General features: G+C 40.9%; 1 protein-coding gene across 1 annotated transcript in view; it reads left to right on the top strand.

The window, feature by feature from the left end:
- LOC308406657 (voltage-dependent L-type calcium channel subunit alpha-1D-like) overlaps window positions 1-12,113 on the top strand; it is a 46,179-nt gene extending 34,066 nt beyond the window's left edge. The window contains 17 exon segments of the mRNA XM_080897794.1: window positions 2,486-2,577; window positions 3,638-3,797; window positions 4,110-4,237; window positions 4,759-4,855; window positions 4,958-5,060; window positions 5,698-5,799; window positions 5,891-6,021; window positions 7,097-7,228; window positions 7,341-7,395; window positions 7,525-7,744; window positions 8,599-8,706; window positions 8,810-8,946; window positions 9,022-9,134; window positions 9,207-9,405; window positions 9,490-9,552; window positions 10,272-10,372; window positions 10,458-12,113. Of these exon segments, the coding sequence (XP_080753920.1) occupies window positions 2,486-2,577; window positions 3,638-3,797; window positions 4,110-4,237; window positions 4,759-4,855; window positions 4,958-5,060; window positions 5,698-5,799; window positions 5,891-6,021; window positions 7,097-7,228; window positions 7,341-7,395; window positions 7,525-7,744; window positions 8,599-8,706; window positions 8,810-8,946; window positions 9,022-9,134; window positions 9,207-9,405; window positions 9,490-9,552; window positions 10,272-10,372; window positions 10,458-10,721 (2,205 nt within the window). The 3' untranslated portion in view covers window positions 10,722-12,113.
- The last annotated feature ends 9,707 nt before the right edge of the window (window positions 12,114-21,820 follow it).

Here is a 21,820-nt window from a genome sequence, read left to right as displayed (position 1 = left end):
TTTAATTCTTTGTGCCTTTACTTCAGTTGTTAGTGTCTTCTTGTTGTCTCATATAAATCATATACATAACAAAATTTCAAGAAGTGTCTCAATCTTGAGTAAAGTAAAACACATTCTGGACCACAAATCACTCCACATTCTCTATTGTTCCCTGATTGCACCGTATTTGAATTACTGTGCAGAGGTTTGGGGCAATACTTACAAATGTTCGCTATCATCAATCTTTATATTACAAAAAAGGGCCATAAGGATAATCCATAAAACTGGTTACAGAGATCATACAAATCCACTATTCTTAAAATCAAAAATTCTAAAATTCACAGATCTGGTTCATTTTCTCACAGCACAAATTATATATAAAGCAATAAATAACCTGCTTCCTGACAATATTCTAAAAATGTTTTCTAAAAGGGAACGGGGATACAATTTGAGGGGGGAATTAAATTTAAAACATCCTCGTATCCGTACAACATTAAAAAGTTTTTGCATCTCTGTGTGTGGAGTGAAGCTGTGGAACAGACTAAGTAAAGATATGAAGCAAAGTCCGAGCACGGCGCAGTTTAAAAAGCGGTTTAAGGATATGGTTTTTACAGGGTACAGGGAAAAGGTAGAGATTTGATAGGGTGTTCTTGTCTAATATTTTCATGTGTGTGCGCATGCACGGGTTTGTTGGTATGGGTATATATGTATGTGTATATGTATGTATATGTATGTATGTATGTATGTATGTATGTATGTATATATATATATGTGTATATGTATATATAAAAAAAACACCCAGCACGCCCCTGCGGGCGGTTTATCCTTCAAGCTCGGGTCCTCTACCAGAGGCCTGGGAGCTTGAGGGTCCTGCGCAGTATCTTAGCTGTTCCCAGGACTGCGCTCTTCTGGACAGAGATCTCCGATGTTATTCCCGGGATCTGCTGGAGCCACTCGCCTAGCTTGGGAGTCACCGCACCTAGTGCTCCGATTACCACGGGGACCACCGTTACCTTCACCCTCCACATCCTCTCGAGCTCTTCTCTGAGCCCTTGGTATTTCTCCAGCTTCTCGTGTTCCTTCTTCCTGATATTGCTGTCATTCGGAACCGCTACATCGATCACTACAGCCGTCTTCTTCTGTTTGTCTACCACCACTATGTCCGGTTGGTTAGCCACCACCATTTTGTCCGTCTGTATCTGGAAGTCCCACAGGATCTTAGCTCGGTCATTCTCCACCACCCTTGGGGGCATCTCCCATTTTGACCTCGGGACTTCCAGGTTATACTCGGCACAGATGTTCCTGTACACTATGCCGGCCACTTGGTTATGGCGTTCCATGTATGCCTTGCCTGCTAGCATCTTGCACCCTGCTGTTATGTGCTGGATTGTCTCTGGGGCATCTTTACACAGCCTGCACCTGGGGTCTTGCCTGGTGTGATAGACCCCAGCCTCTATGGATCTTGTGCTCAGAGCTTGCTCTTGTGCTGCCATGATTAGTGCCTCTGTGCTGTCTTTCAGTCCAGCTTTGTCCAGCCACTGGTAGGATTTCTGGATATCAGCCACCTCCTCTATCTGCCGGTGGTACATACCGTGCAGGGGCCTGTCCTTCCATGATGGTTCCCCGTCTCCCTCCTCTTTCTTGGGTTTCTGCTGCCTGAGGTATTCACTGAGCACTCGGTCAGTTGGGGCCATCTTCCCAATGTATTCTTGGATGTTCGTTGTCTCATCCTGGACTGTGGTGCTGACACTCACCACTAATTAATGCAGCACTACGGGCAATACCTACAACCACGAGATATATATATATATATATATATATATATATATATATATATATATATATATATATATATATATATATATATATATATATATATATATATATATATGTGTATGTGTGTGTATGTATGTGTGTATATATTAAATATATATAAAATTGTAGGTTGTGTATCCTTCAGGTGTTAATGGGGTTATTGAAAATGTGTATATGTGCGTATGTGTGTATATACGTAGGTATGGATAGATAGAAACATATATGTGTATATATTAAAAAAAAAAAAAAAAAAAAAATTACACATAACATATAATGTAATTACAAGGAGGTATTTCTGTAGTCTATTGATACTAGATAGTGGAAAAGGGGTGGGATTAAATAAGCTTATGCTTCTTCCTGCTCCTTTTTGAACATGGACGTTATTTGGAGTTGTGGTTGCTCGTTTTCCTTTTGTTTGCTTTGTTCATTTGTCTCTTTTAATTCTATTTTTTTTTTTTATACTTTTTCAACATGTTCAAAATAAAGATTCAATCAATCAATCAATCAATTCTTGCAAAATCTCTGTGGGTGTCAACCCCTTTAAGTTAGGAAAGAAATTGAAGTCAAATATTTTGTAAATTGGCCGCTCATTTCAATCCAAACAGTCACCGTTAACAACACTGGAAGCCTGTCACAATAAGGACATGCTAAAGCTGCTGACTTTTTTCTTCTGCTCGTCTCCATTTGTCAGACATTTGGGAAGATAGCGATGCAGGATTACACTCAGATCAACAGAAACAACAACTTCCAGACATTTCCTCAGGCTGTTCTCCTCCTCTTCAGGTCAGATGCTCCTCCTGCTGCTTTTATGTCTGTGTAGATTCTTGAGTGCTTGTATTTTTGGCTTGTGAAGAAATTTCACCTCTCATCTAAGAGGCTTCTTCTTAAGCTGCTAATGTTGAGCCCGAGCTATTTAGCCCCTAGTGCGGTTGCCATTTTGGAGCTTGTACTGAGTCTTTCACCCACTATTAATCCCACTATTATTCATGTGAGCTGTGAAGGGTCCCATGAGCCAAGGTGTGAAGCAAACTGTGGGCCAATACTGTCACACTGGCCAGGGTTTGAATTCTCTGAGTCATTGTCTCGTCCCACTATTATGTGGGATGTTGAGGTCAGGTGACTGCATCGCCTGGGAAGGGACTGCAAGACTGTATTATAGATGGCTGATAGATGGTGCCATAAGACACCACCTCTGGTCCCACCACTGTTGCCTCACAGCAAGAAGGTCCTAAGTTCAATTCCACCATCAGGCCGGGTCTTTCTGTGTGGAGTTTGCATGTTCTTCCTGTGTTTGCGTGGGTTCTCCCCGGGTAGTCTGACTTCTTCCCACATTCCAACGACATGCAGTTAGTGGGGTTAGGTTAACTCTAAATTACCACAGGTGTGAACGTGAGTGTGAATGGTTGTCTGTCACTGTGTTAGCCCTACAACAGACTGGTGACCTGGTACACCAGGGTGTACCCTGCCTCTCGCCCTAAGAGAGCTGGGATAGGGTCCGGTCCCCCCACAACCCTGACAAGGATAAGCAGAAGAGAATGGATCGATGTTATTCTGCTTCTCCGTGGTTGGTGTCTGAGGTTCTTCACTGAATGCACAGGACAGCCTCGTGCATAAGAGGTGAAACATCACGAACCAAAAAGAAGTCCAGTACCTTCATTTCAAGTGCTCAAGAGTGCTCAAGTCTGTTTTCATTCTTTCAAAAACTCGCTAAATCACTCCTGGTGTCCCACAGGGATCTACTCTGGGTCCTTTGCTTCTTTCAGATTTTCTAAGCACCAGCAGTTCTCCCACGGCAGGACTGAGAATTTATTATTTTCAAGTTTTTTTGTGTGTGTTTGTGCAGGTGTGCTACCGGTGAGGCGTGGCAGGAGATCATGTTAGCCAGTCTTCCAGGTAAACGCTGCGACCCCGAGTCAGACTACGAACCAGGGGAGGAGTTCAGCTGCGGCAGCAACTTCGCCATTGTTTATTTCATCAGCTTCTTTATGCTGTGTGCTTTCCTGGTCAGGACACACACTTACACACATTTTTTAATCACACATATCTTTAATGAAATTCTGACATAATAGTTAATCAGAAGGAAAATATGAGCAGACTGCTGATGCACATAGGAGCACAAATATTAGAGACACCTTTAACTTTGATTTAGATAATAAGTTATTTTATTCACGGCTGACATTTCTAAACACCGAACATTATTAGCTGCATGAAGACAGATGTTCAAGGTGTGCTTAATAAAGTGGCAATTGAGTATATATATCTGCATTTAAAATGTAACTAAACACCTTTGAATATACTTGTTTCTTCTGCTTCAGATTATCAACCTGTTTGTTGCTGTCATTATGGACAACTTTGACTACCTGACACGTGATTGGTCAATTCTGGGGCCACATCATTTGGATGAGTTCAAGAGGATCTGGTCAGAATATGATCCAGAGGCCAAGTAAGATGATCCGTGGTCCACATATACCCAGGATAATTTAGTGTTTTTATCTTCATGTTTTTAATTTATTTTTTATTTTGGCTTTAGTTAATAATAATTCCTTTGGTGAGAATAGAAACTCCTGCTCCTGCTAAAACACCTGGTTAAATAACTAGTTGTCCAGACACACACACACAGATCCCTCGATTACACTCCATAAAATGTCTTTTTCTCAAATGCAGTATATACTCTTTCATATATTTTTCTGTATCAGACGCACAAAACATATAAAAGTTTTCATGTGATTTAAATTTCATAGCAGTCAAGCAAATTGAAACTGGAAAGATAATAAATTGAGCTGGGATTTAATCTGCAGCCATGCTCTGGGCTCACTACCCTGCAGTTTCATCTAACTTTTTGATGTTGGGGAGAAAAGTGGATTATTTTTTTCCAGTGTTCATTGACCTAAATCAGGAGGAAAAGTGAATAAAGTTCCAGGTGGAGAGATGATCATAAAATTCCTGATTGTTCTTTGTTCTCAGAGGTCGGATAAAACACCTGGACGTTGTTGCTATGCTGAGAAGGATTCAGCCTCCTCTGGGTTTTGGGAAGCTTTGTCCTCACAGAGTTGCCTGCAAGGTAAAATAGTCACACACTGTGTGCTGTAGCTGCTGTTCAAAAGGTTATAAGCTTGGATTCAAGAGACTTAATTTAACTGGGAGCTATTTTTAACCATCTCAGCGTCTGGTAGCGATGAACATGCCTCTGAATGCTGATGGGATGGTGACCTTCAACGCCACGTTATTTGCTCTGGTTCGCACTGCCCTTAAAATCAAGACCGAAGGTATGTGATAGGTCTTTGCAGGAGCTGCTATAAACACACAGGAGTGATCCTGGACAAATTAAAGACTTCAGGAAATCATGGCTCCTCTTTCCTTTTCTGCCACAGCATTAAAAGGTTGACATTATTCAGGAAAACCTTTAGGTTTTATAGCTTTACTATCTGACAGCTACTAATGCATTTATAAACTAGCAGCAGCTAAGAGGGAGTCAGAAACTTCTCTGTAACTGATAATCAAATTTATAACATAAATCAGAGACTCATCTGCATATAAACTTACCTAAATCTTTCTGGAATGTGACAATAAACCAAACAGACACAGATCTGAACCATTGTGTCGCAGTTTAGGCATTGTGACAGCAAAACTTCATCTCTCTATGGACTAATTCAAAGTTGCAGAAGCTGTTTGCTTTGCAGACTAAATTAAATAAATGAAAGTGTATCTTCATAAAGGATGCTGTTATGCAGTAATTTTAAATAGTGAAATTGATTGATTGGTCATCTTTTAGCTTCTCTGTATTATTGAGTTCTTAAAATCATTGAATCAATACAAAAATAGAAATGGGTCCCTGTTAATAAGCCACAAGCCTGTAAACACAGTAGCCTAGCCATAACTTTTATCGGATTTACCTCTTGCCAGGTATCCCTGAGCAGGAGAACGAAGAGCTGAGGGTGATCATCAAGAAGATCTGGAAGAGAATGAAGCCAAAACTTTTGGACGAAGTCATACCGCCACATGAAGGTACTCTTGCTGCTCACACGACGAGGTAGTACTGTTACTGCAAGTCTCAGCAGGAGTACTGCAGACTGAACACTCTCTTCTCCATCCACAGAGGAGGAAGTAACTGTTGGGAAGTTTTATGCCACTTTCCTCATCCAAGACTACTTCAGGAAGTTCAGGAGGAGGAAAGAAAAGGGAGATCTGACCGGAGAGAACGACTCACCCAACCAGTCTGCTGTCCAGGTCTGTCTGTCTATTTACTGACAGAAGGCTGCAAAGCGGCAAGATGCAGACCAACAGTATCAGGCCATATAAGACAGGCAGCAGTAACCCAACATGTTTTTGTTCTTTTTTAATGACTGAAGAAACCAAAGCTCCAAACAACAGAGTTTAAATGTCCTGGGGTCTTGTTTGTGAGTAATGTGAAGGTAAAGCATGAGATTAACCCAAGAGTTTGTGATGTTCATTTCCTGCTGAAGAGAGCGCTGAACTGGAGGGCAAAGTTTCCAGTTTACCAGTCAATCTGCATCCCAGCACTGACCTACCATCATGAGATGTGGGTAGTTAAAAAAATAACGCTGAGGATAAAAGTGGCTGAAATGAGTTTCATGTGTAGGGTGGGTCGGTCAACTTTAGAGATGAGGTGAGGAGCTAAGACATCCATAGGTAGCTTGGAATATAATTGCTGCTCCTTGAAATAGAAAGAACCCAGTTGAGGTGATTAGATTAAATGAAACTTTATTAATCCCTCGGGTGGGTTCCTCCGGGAAATTCAGTAAATTCAGGTGGTGCGAGTAACTGATAAAAATTCCTCTTGGACATCTTTGGAGGTTTTCCAGACATGCCCAACTTGGTGGAGACACTTGAGAAGACCCAGAGGTCGCCCGAGAGATTATATAGCTCCTCTAAGCCTGGGAGCACCTCAGGAAGATCTTGAAAATGTTGCTGGGGAAAGCACATCTGGAATACCTGTTTCGCTTGCTAACACAATTTGGAATAATTACACGATGATGGATGGATGGGAAAGCTCCTAGAGAAAATTTAGAGGGTCCATGGATGAAGCTGAGGTCTGTACCAGTCTTGTTTTTGTTTGTTTATATTTTATCCTTCATCTCTGTTCTCCCATCACCTGAGGAGTGCTCAGAGTCACTCATTAATTCGGTCGTCAGTTGTGATGCTTTTGAGAGCTCTTAAACTGAATTAGAGTCCAACCAAAGCTTGAAGATGCCTTTAGGAAAGAAACTGGGATGTGTATTTGTGTATGATGCTGTTACAACAAGTATGTCTTCATGCATTTTTTTTGTGTGTTTCTGTGTAGCTCTGTAAAGCTGGTCTGAAGACTCTGCAGGATCTGGGTCCAGAGATGCGCCTGGCTCTGAACGAAGACCTGGAGGAGGAGGAGGAGGCCATGATGGAGGACGAGGAGATGGAGGAGAATTCTGCATATAAGGTCTTTATTCAGATTTACACACTTAAGCGTCTGACAAACTTCTCAACTTTTTCTTTTTAGAAAATACTTGAATGGGCCTTTAAAAGAGATTAAGTTTGTATTTTGCCTGCAGGCTGAAAATGGTTATGCAGAGAAAGATCGACGTGGCTCTTTACTGACACCTACTGGTAAATGACCAGTTAATTCGTTATCATCAGGCTGCATCATGTAACAACACAAAAGGATTTAAAATGTAAATGAGGAAAACAGTTGTGATTACATGACACTTAGTGTGTCAACCTCACCTTCTTTTGCAGGTCAGGGCGGTGTTGTGGGTGACGGCAGCGTCTCTAACGGAGGTCTGATACACCGGGTCGGGTCTCTCACCAAGATGGCAAACGGCAGCGATCACGACGAACATCTTCGCTGGGGAGACAGCGTGAGGTCATCCATTAATCGACATCCCTACCGCCGCTCATCCGTGAAGAACGGCCTGCTGGACCACGGCCACAAAAGACCGTCATACTCCAAACGAAGGTAGGTGGTCACACAACGGAAACCACTAAGGAAACGTGGCATTTACAGGTGTGACAGCCAATTACAGTCCCCCCCCCCTCCAGGTGGTGGCAGCCCCAGCCCCTTACAGATCAATAAGAAACCCTTTAGAGAGAAATTGAGATCAGTTTTCCTTCAAGTGTCGTCTGTCACTGCTTGGTCACTGCTGCACTCTCAACTGGCTCATGCAAGCAAGACTACAAATTTACCATATTGGCTTTCTCCTGTGGGTTGTGACCTCCTCACCTCTCTCATCCTTTAACTTTGCACACTCCCACTGAGGTCTGCTGAGCAGATGCTCCTAACCTGACCTAAGGTCCACATTATAGCTCACAGAGCTGATGGAGTCTTTATGGCAAAAGCCCCTACATAGTGGAATAAACTGCACCTTCCCTTCAGGACCTCAACAAAACCAAAAGTTTTAACCCATTTTTATGCCTCAGCTGTAAAAGGCTGATGGGATGTTGTCATCACTGCGCGGGACAGCGTGGACACCCAGCTGCGTGAACACGAGAATGAGGCGACGTAGGATTTTCAAACTGATACCATAAGTGCACTTTAAGTGTGACGTTGAGCTCAAGGTCAGAGGTCAAGTTTTCTGAAGATCTTGTGAAGGCAATAACTCAAGAAGGAGGTGAGGGGTAGTACTGGCAGCCATCAGTATCTTTATTTATTCTGGCTGCTTTCTACTTCTATGGTTTTACTCTTTTTGTGTATTTTAATATGTTGTGTTGCTCTAATGTTATCTCATTTTATTCTATGAGCTGTACAGTTAAATGTTTTTAATTATGCTTCTAAATAACCTGACTTAATTTGACACTTTCTGTGACCTGTAGAAGGGACTCACGGGACAGATTGTGGAGGAACGGAGACATGGAGGCTTGTGGCGAGCAGGGTTACTACAGCAGAGAAGAAGACAATGACAGCATCACCTCCAGAGAAAGGTACACGTTAGCTTTGATGTCACCCTCAGAGGCGACTGACATTTCTGGAGGGCACACATCGACATAGTGGAAGACCGATTCATTTTCCTTTGTGTGTTTGCAGACATTATCCTGATGAGCCTCCTCTGTACAGAGACCATTACGATGGCCACGCCTCCTATACCAACAGTAGCTATGGTAATGGCTACAGCGAGGGGAGGAGGACGACCAGAAGACGCCTACTTCCTGCCACACCCACAGGTGACACGATGTCCCAGAATCCTCTCTGCAGCATAACTGCATCATCACACCTCATATGAGTTTTTTGTTTATCAGGTCGGAAGCCGTCGTTTAACATCCAGTGCCTGAGGAGGCAGGGCAGCAGCGACGACCTACCGATCCCCGGGACCTACCACCCGACATCGCCGCCGCGTCGCACGTGCACACAGGTAAAACACACAGCAAGCACACACACACAAATCTCTCTTCTTCAGTGAAATCAAACACTCTCCTCTCCTCAGCAAACGTTCAACAGCTTCGAGTCTCGTCACTCCTCCGGTCGCTCCATGGCGGCCTCCTCGGCATCCTGGGCGAACCCTTGCCCTCGCCGCGGTCGCCTCCTCTATGCTCCTCTAATCCTGGTGGAGGAGGAAGGAAGCCCACCCTGGGGAGGAGGAGGAGGACCTGCGGGTGAAATAAAGAAGGCAGGAGCAGGAAGAGGTGAGGACACCACATTTTTGTTGATTTTAGCCGCACTGTAAACGTGTTCCTGTGGTTTAAAGTCGCACCTTTCTCATCCATCAGGTGTCAGCGTGACAGGTGCGGCACCCAGACCAGCCTGGTACGGCGGCCCTGCGGGGACATCAGGTAAGAGGGACGAACAAATGCACACTAAGATAGTTTTTACACACAAACTCTAGACAGTGTTGCAGCATCAGGTTGAATTTCAGAAATCAGTTGAACTTGAAAATGTATCCTCCTCCTCTGTTTTAATTAGGCAGTGAAAACTGTTATTCTGGCAGTAACCGCAGACAGCCTCTGGGAGAAAGATGCAGTTAGCAGGTCAGCAAAGCATAAACTGACAGCAGCTCTGGCACAGTTACAGGCCTGCCTCCTGTGCAGGGCCTGAATGCTAATGCTGCTGGCCCAAGTTCAGAGGACACATAGTGGTGGAGCAGCGGAGGACCAGAGTGGGCACAGAGGGAAACCGTCTGTGCCCTTTGATATCATTTGTGGAGGGAAAAGGTGCATCAAAATTTTAAGATTATTTGACACTACACGTAGACCCCTGACAAAAAGAACGGCCTCTTTTTGTCATTTTTAAGGATATTAGAAATTTACCGACTTGATCAATAACGTTTCTCTAAAGAACGCTCACATGTACAGCAGGTTGCACAGGTGTATCTGCTGTGCTGTAACTGCAGAGATGTAACATCCAAAGTCAGTGCTGTAGTTAGATTCTTTGTGCGTTTGTGCCATCAAACTGTGTGCATACTCTTGGGTAGGGAGCAGGCCTCCAGGCCAGTTTGTGTCCATGGCCTGTGGTCACGCTCCGTGTCTGAATGTGTCACGTGATTGTGTTGCAGCTCCACCCCCATACAGGGCGTACACAACCCTCAGAGTCCCCTCTCACCTTGGAGCACCGTTCACTGAGAAAAGAGGGTCAGCTGACAGTCTGGTGGAGGCGGTAAGAACTGACTGCTGATTGATCTCTGATCAGTTTCTGTGTCCAGAATCAGCGATTTATCCCGGTTGTGTTAATCTCCGCGCAGGTTCTGATCTCAGAGGGCCTCGGTCTTTACGCTCGAGATCCAAAGTTTGTGGCATTTGCGAAGAGGGAGATCGCTGACGCGTGCCACATGACAGTGGATGAGATGGAGTCGGCTGCCAGCGACCTTCTTGGCTCAGGGAGCCACAGCTTTCTCAGCAATGCTGCCAGCGACCAAGCTGCGCTCTATAGCGATGAGGAGCCAATCAGGACAGGCCATGACGAGGATGAGCTGGCTGATGAGATGACCTGTGTGACATCATTCTGAGGCTCTGGACCAATCAGGATAAAGATGGAGATGGGACATTTGCAATCAGCAGGAGCCATGTTTAGAATGTGACTTCCAGGACACCAAACCAGTTAGAGGAAGGAGTCGGGGAGTAGTTAATTTAAAGTTTTGGTGAATGAGGAGAGATCGAGGTCACTGTTGAAGGATGGATGAAGAGTATGGAGGGATCGGGAGAAGGAACGAAATCAAGGGAGAAGGAAGAAAATAAAAAAGGATGGAAATCTGGATACAAAGGACAAATGGAAGAAGGGAAGGAAGAACAAATGTTAAGAAAGGGTTAAAAATGTCACAAGTTAGGAAAACAATGAAAGCAAGTGGGAAAATAGAAAAAGAAGGATGAGATGAGAAACAAAGAGGGACATGAGGGTTTTTTTAAAAAAAGAAAATGTTGACTTGAGAGGCGACTCCTGCCAACACTCAAGTCACTGACTAGCTGAGGGGCAGGAGGGCCTAGGCAGACAACACAGCAGCTTCCGGTGACTCCGGGAATTTTTTGGTGGCCTTTTCGGAGACAAAGTCTCTCTAAAGGTTTAAAAGGTTAAACAGGTTTACTCCAGTTCACTCTGCATCAATTCAGATGTGTGCCAGTGACTCAAACAACAAAGTAGAAATAAAACTTTTCACTTTTGCAACCTGTTTGTCCAAAACGTCGCCGCCAGCTCAAAGTGATCCAATGCCAGCGAGCATGGAAAATATGTATTGCTGATAAAATGTGCTGTAGTAAAATGAGAGGAAACCAAACACAAGTCCTGATATTATACTTATTACATATTGTTTCAATGACTGCAGGCAGTTTTTCACATGACAGTTGGAGTGGTGTGCGATGTAGAGCCATAGACTGTAAATGAAAGATGAACAGAGCCTCAATGACATCGTCCACTTGCCTTGAAGCAAGCCAAGCAGAGCATTAATGACTACCCTGTTGCAATATCATTTTTTACTTTAAACCCATCAGGAACGTATGTAATGATAATTTAAGAGAGCCATAGGGTAATACTTCTATACCCTGGTGGACATTAGAAGGATAAAATTTGAATATGATACAATTTTAGTGACATAACACGAATACATTTTTTAAATGTTTTTTGTCAGACTTAAATGCTATTTTAACTAAATTGTGAGTAAACTAGCAAAAGAGAATATAAATGAATGTTAATAATATAATTTTTACTATTATTTTATCACAAAGGTTTTAGCTATTGACAACTGCAAAGCACCTCAGCATTTTATGTTACATTTAGACACAGAAAATACACAAAAGGTTATGAGTTCAGATACATTTAATACCATAGTTAACCAGCTGATTAAGAATTAGCTTTATGCTGTTGTTAGCCTAAAATGCAAACTGGAACTTCTGATAAAAAATTGGCATGTAATACTTTGTCAGATACTAAATTATACAACCACTATCATGTATACTTACTATATACTTATAAAACTCTATAATACATGTCATAATTTAATAAAGATTAGCAAGTTGCTGGGTAGCTAAGCTAAGTGCTGACTTCTGCTAACCACTAACGGTTGCGTACAGATTTAGTTTAGCGCTAGCTAATACTCAGTACCTTTGCTTGTCTTTACTTTCTGTCTTTAGTTTATGTTATATAATGTCACAGTCAGATAAAGTTTAATCCGTGTAACTTCACGGATATCTTTAAACAACAGACACACCAAACAATTAGCGGCAGTACAGTGCCCCTCTTTAGGCTTAAGGCTTAAGGCACTTAAAAATGGCCAGTATTGATAAAGCTACTCTAATGCAGTCTCTGAATGAAGCCGATGAGCTGGTAATGAGAAGGCAAGGTTTATGCAGTAACACAATAATGCTAATAAAAATAAAGCAACTGAAGCAAATGAATACGAGCTAGCTGTGTTCCCATCTTGTTAGCAGATGATTTAATCATTTGAATGATAGCAGAAAGAAGAGGTTAACGTATAAACTGGATAAATCTTTTAACATTTTGCTGAAATTGTTGATCAAAAAAGTTCTCGTGGCAGAATAATTTTTTCTTCAGAAGATGCAGAAATAAAAACATTGTTTTCTTCCATAGCATTTATTTATTTTTCCAAGTGCTCATGTCAAAACTCCACCTATATGTCAGTGTAATTAATAATCCATTTGTATGTTTTTGTAAACATGAATTTAAGAAAAGAGGAATTGAAGTAAAATTATAAATATGGAAGAATTAAGGGAAAAAGTTTAAAATTTAATGTGTCAAAGTCAAAGGAGAGGTATCCTTGAACTTCCATTGATAGGTTTGTGCAGTGAGTAAGGAAAATGTGACTGAGGCTGGGAACGAGACGCTTGTGATGAAGAAGCATAAATAAGTGGAGCATAAGCTGAGCTTCATTTAGTTTTCACAGTCACAGGTTTTGTATCAGGACTGTTGATGTGTTTGATGTTGCTGTTGAAGGATGTGCTCTGTGATTCGTACAGCTGTGGGGAACATTTTATTTCTCATGTTTCATTAACGTGTTTTAATGAAAGTCTTATCTACACACAAAGACCTGAAAAGACTTTGCTTTTGTTTGTTTTTTTATTTGTCAGGAGTGTGTTTGTTTGATGTATTCAGCTTTTCTTATTTCAGATGTTTGATATTTTTTATTGACTTTCACAGAAAGGACGGGATTTCCGTTTCATTCGTGCCGGCCAGCAGTCCAGTGGTGTTTATGTCTCTTCTGAACTTTTGTGTTTTCGTCTTTTTCTCTTTTTTTCCATTCTTTTTTCTTTCCAACAGTTTGCACAGTTTCCCAGCAGTTAAGGGCTTTTAATTCCACACCTGGATTTTCTCCTCACAACGCCCTCAGACATTAAACTACCATGTTCAGCTGAGAAACAGCTCTGTCTGAACCTTCATTTACCTCAAATAAAGACTGAAAACAACCTACTGCCGGACTCTTCTGTGTTAATATTCATACCCAGTGCACAATACTGTAAGACAGCACACTTAAAACAACTTGTTTTATCTTATTCGAGAGAGACTTGACCCAGTTGGCACTCATGCAAACTCACAGCATATAAAAATGCAGAACATATACAGCAGGATGTACAACAATCTATATCTAACATTTTTCTGCAAATTATTCAATGCGAAAGTATCTGGTAAGTACGGTGGCCCCTAGAGACAAAGCATGAACAAACTCCAAAACACTTACAAACTCCAAAACACAACAGAAGTGCTGCAGGACGCTAGGGGCAGTGTTGAGCTCGATTTGCAAAATAAACGGCAAGTTTGTTGCAAACACATGGGCTGTGTCCCAATTCAGGGGCTGTGTCCCAATTAAGAGACCGCACGCTTGAAGTACGCGCACTACGCGTACTACGTACGGTGCGTAGTACGTAGTACGAGAAGTGCGGAAGTGAGAGGCTTGTGAAATGGGACGGTCTAGCCTCCGTCGCGCTGTTCAGGTTGCCTAGCAACCATGATACTAACCGCGAGAAACGTTTCATGCAGCATTGTTTGACAGAAATGAAGGAGAGAAAATGTTTTGTTGGTCATTCATTTTTTATGACATAACTTTGATTAGCTGAGCATCTGAGGCTGAGACCATGGGACTGTAAAACATGATTGTTGGGCTTCATTTCTGTACTGAACTGATACTAACTAATATTAGCTAGTAAATAACAATTAGCTAATGTTGTTCATGAGACTAAAGTCATCTCACTGTGGTAATGAAAATATATATATATATATATATATATATATATATATATATATATATATATATATATATTACAGGATATATTACAGCAGTGAGCTTGAACTCTGGGTCAAAGATTCAAGTTGCATTTATTTATATTACCTATCACCTTAAATCTTCACTCAAAGACAAGTATCTTTGACAGTGTATAGATGTATTATACATAACAGACAAATATTGTTTGTTTAATATGTTGGCATTACATTACATTTGGCTCATTGCTTACATATATGTATAAAAAGAAAATGTACAAGCTGTGAAAACTGTTTCTGATAGAATGAAGAGTAGACTGATATATTAAATATTCCTTTATTGGGTGAGAAAATCAGACCATGTCATAACTGCTTTAAGTCATACAGAATAGATATCAGAGCCTTAAACAGGCTGGCTTCTGCTAAATGGGTCAAACTGGGCAGAAAGTCTACAAACACATAACATCCTTATAGAATATGATGTAACACTATAGATCAACTTACCTCAGAATATATAAAGCATATAAACAGTTACAGCAATATGATGCAACAAACACAGCAGTGCTACTGATCCAAAATCCTCAAAGCTTCATAGAACTGAAACAAACATTTATTTTTAGCTCCATTCTGCTGCTGATACATACTTTAGGTTTCTGAATATTAAACTTGTTGCTGCCTTTCATAGTGTGTAACTTGAAGGCCCTGAGTACTTTCTCCCACACTGAAAACACTGGGATGATAACATTATTTGAACATTACCTAATAAGACTGATTCAGGACAGACAATTAGTTATTTTAAACTTTCCTAGCAGTCCTTCACAAACAGGGAACAGTCTGTCTATTCTCTCCATCTGTCAGCTGCTGCTGGCTCTTCCTCCTCCTCTTCCTCACACACTGCTGAGTTTGTCCTGGTGGATCATCAGGGGTGCAAAGCCTCACAGATGATGTGCAGCAGTGTGTCCCTCAGTCTGTCCTCACTCTGGACACTTGCAGTTGTCACACATGGAAATCAAATGTGTGATAAGCTGCAGGATTCAAACACAAGTGTAACTTATAAATACATGTTCATACTTTTATTCCACAATCAGAGAGAAAGAAACAGAGAGAGAGTGCAGGACAGACAGACAGGTGACAGTCTCAGGTGTAGACACTGCTACAAAACAGCACCAGAAAAGCAGGATTTAGTGTTTGTGTTATTACGAGTGCTAAACAAGAAGAGTTCCCAGATGGTACAGTGGACACAGGTACTTCCTGGCTTGTGTAGTTACTAGGTAACAAAAGCTCATCACTGCCCCTAGCGTCCTGGAGCACTTCCGTTGTGTTTCAGAGTTTGCATGTGTTTTGGAATTTGTAAGTGCTTTGTCTCTAGGGACCACCGTAGGTAAGAAACTACAGTCAGAGGAGTTCAGCCGGTACCAGGAAGTTTATAACTTTGTAAAAAAAAAAAAAAAAAGGAAACTGCTTTTGCTAGTTTTGTTCAGCCTTCAGTGAAATTTGGCCTCATATTTTCATTTCTAGTTTAAGTTAGACTCTTAAAACATTTCAACCTAAATAAAATTCTTGTGGATTCTTGACACTTTAACTAACTAGTGCACACATGGCCACGCTACAGTCCACGAATAAAGACTGTGTTAGTTGATGTGATGTAATTCTGATACTGATATCCAAAGTAAGTATATTTAATATTTACCAAGATGTTTTTGTGGCGAAATGAAAACGATACCCTGCTTAAAGGTGGAATAGGTTCATAAACTACAAACAGATCAATTGTTGGTAGGTGTTTGCCAGGCAACGTGATGACCTGATAATATTTGATATTAATGTGATTGCTCAACTCCTGATCACATAGGAGTCGTCTGTGGACAGATAGATTTTCTTGTATTATAATAAGATCCAGTCTGATGTCCACAGGGACGTGTGCTCTCTCCCTTATTATTTATCCTCTACACAAATGTGTGTCAGAGCATCATTAGGATAATGAGAACAATCGTGTCCCAGTCCTGAATAATTTTCTTAAATAATGCGATGAGTCTCGTCTTCAGTCTAACTAATACAAATGATATGATCACTGATTAATAGAAAATGTCATATACAAGAGGTCACGTGTGTTAAGGGTCAGATGGTGGAATGTGTTTGGTAATCATATCTCTCTAGCAGGAGCTTTTGTGTTAATTTGGGTTCGGCTTCTGCGGCCACTCTGCCATGGGGTGTACCGCAGGGATCTATTCTTGGACCACTACTGTTTTCATTATATCTCTTTTTTTTCAGTCCCAATTGTTCCTCTGGTACACCAGATGTTGACTTTGCTGTTCTGACCCCTCACCCTTACTAATCTTGGGGTAAAAATCGACACTGCATCTAGTTTTGATGGCCACGAAAAAGGAGTGCTCAAATCTTCATTCTATTACCTCAGACGTCTGTCGAAGGTTAAGCCTTTTTTTCCCCAGGCGCGACTTGGAAACTGTCATCCATGCTTTTATAACCTCACACTTGGATTACTGCAAATCCCTTTTAACAGGGGCTGGCCAGGCCATTCTGTCACGCCTGCAACTGGTGCAGAATGCTGCAGCACAGTTTTTAACTGGTAAAAGAAAATTTGAACATATTAATCCGGTTCTGACCTCCTTACACTGGCTTCCAAATGAATATAGAATCTATTTTAAAATCATTTTACTTTTAGTTAAAACAGAATACATTTAGTTATTCTGTTTTAAGAAGTAATTGAGCTGTTGAGAAACTGCTTTTTCAATGATCTCACTTAAAAATTGGACATTTGAGATCGGCCTGTAGTTGTTCATTTGTGTCTTGTCAAGATTGTCCTTTTTCAGTATAGGTTTAATTACAGCAGTTTTTAGAGGTTCTGGAAACACACCTGACATTAAAGAAAAGTTGACGATCTGTAACAGGTCTGACTCCAAAGTCTTTGAGACCTTTTTGAAAAAACTTGTTGGCAGGACATCTAATCAGCAGGAGGAGGAGTTCAGTTGACCTAAGATGTCCTCCAGGTCTTTGCTGTTAATAGGTTGAAACTGTTTCATGGTGTTTAAACAGTTTTTCGGTGGACACAGTACACATCCTGGATCTGCTGTTGATGTACCAACTGCTTGTCTTTGGATTTTTTCTGTGAAGAATTTGGCGAAGTCATTGCAGGCCATTGTCGAAATTCAGCTGCCACTGGCACAGGAGGGTTTGTTAGCCTGTCAACTGTAGCAAATACGACCCGAGCATTATGACTGTTTTTGGTGATGATGTCAGAGAAGTAGGACCTCCTTGCACTCCTCAGTTGTAAATTATAATTGTGAAGTTTCTCTTTATAAATGTCATAATGAACCTGGAGGTTTGTTTTTCTCCATCTGCGCTCAGCTTTCCTACAATCTCTTTTTTCATTTTTCACCAGTGTGGAGTTTCTCCATGGAGACTTTTTCCTTCCAGAGATAACCTTCACCTTAATGGGAGCAATAGTGTCCATTACATTTAACATGTTAGCATTGAAGCTATTGACGAGCTCATTGACTGAACCTCTGGACAGGTCAGGTGTTAATGGGAAGACCTGGTTAAAGATCTCACTACTGTGTTCAGTTATACACCGTTTTGTGATCACTGCTGTTGATATATTTGTGTGGGCTGAAATTTTATGGTATTCTAAATATTTTGGACAATTATTCATTATTATAGTGTTTATATTGACTCTGCTTTCCTCTGTGTCATAGTTTAAATATTTATCTGTAAAGAGCAGAAACTCTCTCATTCAAACAGGCTGATTGGTGAATCCCAGATGGACCCAGACCGGCTGGATCAATTTTACTTGTCGACTTGCAGCCTCAGCTCGCGTCATTCTTCCTTCTGGACACGGCTTCGAGTCCCAAAGTGCAGAACAGCATGGTATAAACACGGCAGCTTTCCTGCAGCAGGCCTCATTCAGAGAAAGAGACTGTGGCTTTGATCTCCTACCTGACGCTGTGTGAATTATTTATGACTATTTAACTTCTTCATTAAGTCGCATTATGCTCATCTGTTTGTTTGTTTTTGAAAACATGCATGTGAGGATAGATGGCTGTGCCTGTGGATGCTAATAAAGGAATCTGAACAATGCACCTTTGTAAATATATGATGATAAATAATATAGGTGTATGTTAATTCTCAGAGTGGCTTTGTCCACTGCTTCAAAAACATGTTGTAAAAATGAACTTAAACCAAAGGATATGTGGGACATTTTTTACTTTTAATTTCATTGATTTTATTTTCTATTTGTCACGGAAACATCATTGTCATCAGGAAAAAGATACCTTTTAATAAATGCAGATACTGGTTCATTTTGCCTGCGGTCCATGGGCAGGTACAGACTATATTAAATGAAATCTGATGTATTTATTGTTGCAACTAAACTGCATTTTGGTCACCTCCATTATCTTGTGTTAAATGTGTTTTAGTGTGGTCACCGTATTGTTACAGGGCAAACATTTTTCTCAATGCGTGTTGATAGAATAAGGAGCTGTGTGCCTTAGAACTCCTGGAGCTTTCAGTGAGTTTCCCCCTTGAATGCTTTTTGGTCCCCCACCCACTAAAATCCTGGAAGCAACCCTGGTGGTTAAACGTAGAGATGCATAAACTCACAGCTAAAATAGGGGATGCTGCAGTATAAATTTATATTTTTATTCTCATCAGAAAAGTAGCTTCCAAGTGTTGTCTTGACATCAAATGTATGGATGAAATGCAGACTGAATTTTTTCAACTGCCCAGTCTGTGTTAGAGACATGCATATTACTGAGATCCTTCAGAGTTTCCCAATCTTATCTTGAAAAAGCCCAAACTCTGTTTGAAGGTTGGGTTTGTTACAAAGGATCAAAACCCACCACTGTAAAATAACATTACAAAAACATGTAGCATAAAATATTACAAGGGCCTACCTGTGAAACAAAATGTGTCACTATTGTACCTACCTGTGTGGAGTGACAGGTCTGACCCAGTCTGATGTGGTCTGAGCTCCCTCTGCTGGCTGACTGAAGGATGAGCTCCAGTTGAAAGAAGGAAGGAAGGATGGAAGGATGGAAAGGATCACTCACTCAAAATCCGTCTTTCAGCCCTAACTGGAGCTCAGCTAGCTCATTTGATTCAAACAGAATTAACAGCCCATTTCCATCTGTTGCCATTTCCATGACACACACACCAAACCAGCAGACATAGCCTGTTGCCATTGTTGCACAAAGGTCAGGGAAACCTGTGCCACCTGAAAGCCATGACATAATCTTCCCTCTGCCAGGGATACCACATGACCACACGTAAAACCCCACCTTCCAGGTTCCTCATTGGCAGATATGCGTGTGATTGGTTGTTTTAAATGTTTTCTACTCTTTATCTGTTTCACTTTAAACCTTCTCCTGTATTTATAAAGCCTATAAACCACCATATCTAGGAACAGCTGGAGGTTTTACCTCTTTAGAGTCACTTCAGCCCAAATTATCTTGAGAAGGGGAAGGGGCGGGGAGGTCATAAGGGCTGGGTGTGTTCTCCAACTCATTTGTCTGATCTGTGCCATCCTGACACACCTGCAAGTCTGTTTGAAATGATGCTGCTAATTGCTACAAGAATTTATTGTTTGTCCTTTGACTTAAAAACTGCCACTCTGAGATTTGGGGTCACTTTGAAAAGCCCTTGTTTTGACAGAAAAGTATGTTTGAGCTAATATGACGTTAAATTCACAGGTGATTTTTATGTAATATCTTTAGGGGAGTACGTAGTGTTTTAGGGGTTTTTTTGTTTGTTTGTTTGTTTGTTTGTTTTTATTCAAATCCAGTGAGTTAAAATGCTAACCAGAGATGCTTGCACACACTGATGAGTGTCTGGCACATCAGCATTTATGGGTTTAATTATGACGTCATGGTCAACAGCTCCATGCAGTAAAAACTTCCCCCTCAAAATGAATAAAATGAATATAGCATACCACCTGTACACACTACTCCCTTCATGAGCAGCACCATTTGGTTCTTGCAGACTTCTTGTCTTCTTGGTCAGCACGCACCAGGTCGGGTTAAAGCCTGTGTCTTCTCTTCTGTGAAGGGCGTAGTGCACACCATAGCAGGAAGTCATAAGTGGTGTCTTTAATCGGCACCACACTTTCCAGCTGTGCTGATTGTTAGAGGTTTTATTTATTGATTAAACAGTGACTTTGCATGATGAGTACTGCTGGAACACCAGGGTGACGGTTGTTTAAGATACTGTGCTGTGCAAAAGTCTTGACACACGACAATTCTTCATGTTTTAGGGAAACGAGTACAACAGTTTATTAAAGGAACATGATTTTTTGCAAATGGTTGTTGTTAATGAAGTTTATAAAGAGCCAATTTTTTTAAATGAATCATTCCACTAAATGCAATCAATGTTACTTTAACTTAAAAATATAACTATCTTTCAAAAGCACCGACTTACTGAAGTGACCTAAATGTTTTTGAACTTCAGTCGTCTAGCTTAATGCAATCTCTCAACAAATCAACAAGTGATGATGTTAATCATAATGACCTCTGAGTGGCAGGGTCTTATTCTTTTTAATGACCACCAGGGGGCGACTCCAGTAACTGCAAAAATGAAAGAAGACTTCATATTTGCAGTTTCTTGGTAGACTGAGAAAATAGACCTAGACTCTCACGGACTATGGTATGAATAAAATCAGTCCTAGCTTAAAGTACTCCTGAATACAGCACAATGTTCATTTTTGTTAACTGTGGTCATTATCAGACTCACATGACTTCTGACTGACACCAGGATGGCTGCAGTATCATAAAACCAAAAGTGATCAGGTGGCTAGCATCAAATAATTATTAGTAGTTATTGTTGTATCGAAACTCCATAATGCAGTCAAAGATGTTGTTTATACCTCAGTCTACATGTGGATACTGATGGGAACAGTTCCTTGTCTACTCTGAATTTCATTTTGGAACATTTGTATAGGAGTGCTCCCACAGGCACAGAGGGACCAGGATGAATGCCACTGCAATACGAATGTCTGTCAGAAATTTGGCTTTAAACTTTGACAAAAATTGAATTAAAGCCACTGAATGATTCAGGATTAAGATCTACTTGTATTTGTAACATATATTGGTTCCTAAATTGTGTAAGCATTAAATGTTTATTTGAATTAACTGTTAAATCAAATTATGAGCTGAGGTTTTTGTTTTAATGTTATAAAAATATAAATCTGCGTTACAGATTACATTTATACGTCACGTATTGGGTCACATGATCACAAGCACGTCACCACCACCTTCTACCGTGATGACGCAATCCCCCCCCCCTTCAAGAAATAAAAGCTAAATTTTTAATTTAATAAAATAAATCTTTTTTTTTTTTAAATAATCATATTTAATGTTTGTTTTTTTAATCTGAAATGTTTCTTTGTTCTTGTGTTTT

Source organism: Rhamphochromis sp. 'chilingali' (genome assembly GCF_963969265.1).
Source record: "Rhamphochromis sp. 'chilingali' genome assembly, chromosome: 12".
NCBI lineage: Eukaryota > Metazoa > Chordata > Actinopteri > Cichliformes > Cichlidae > Rhamphochromis > Rhamphochromis sp. 'chilingali'.
Note: the sequence above shows the minus strand (reverse complement) of the source record. Positions and strands in the feature narration are given on the sequence as shown.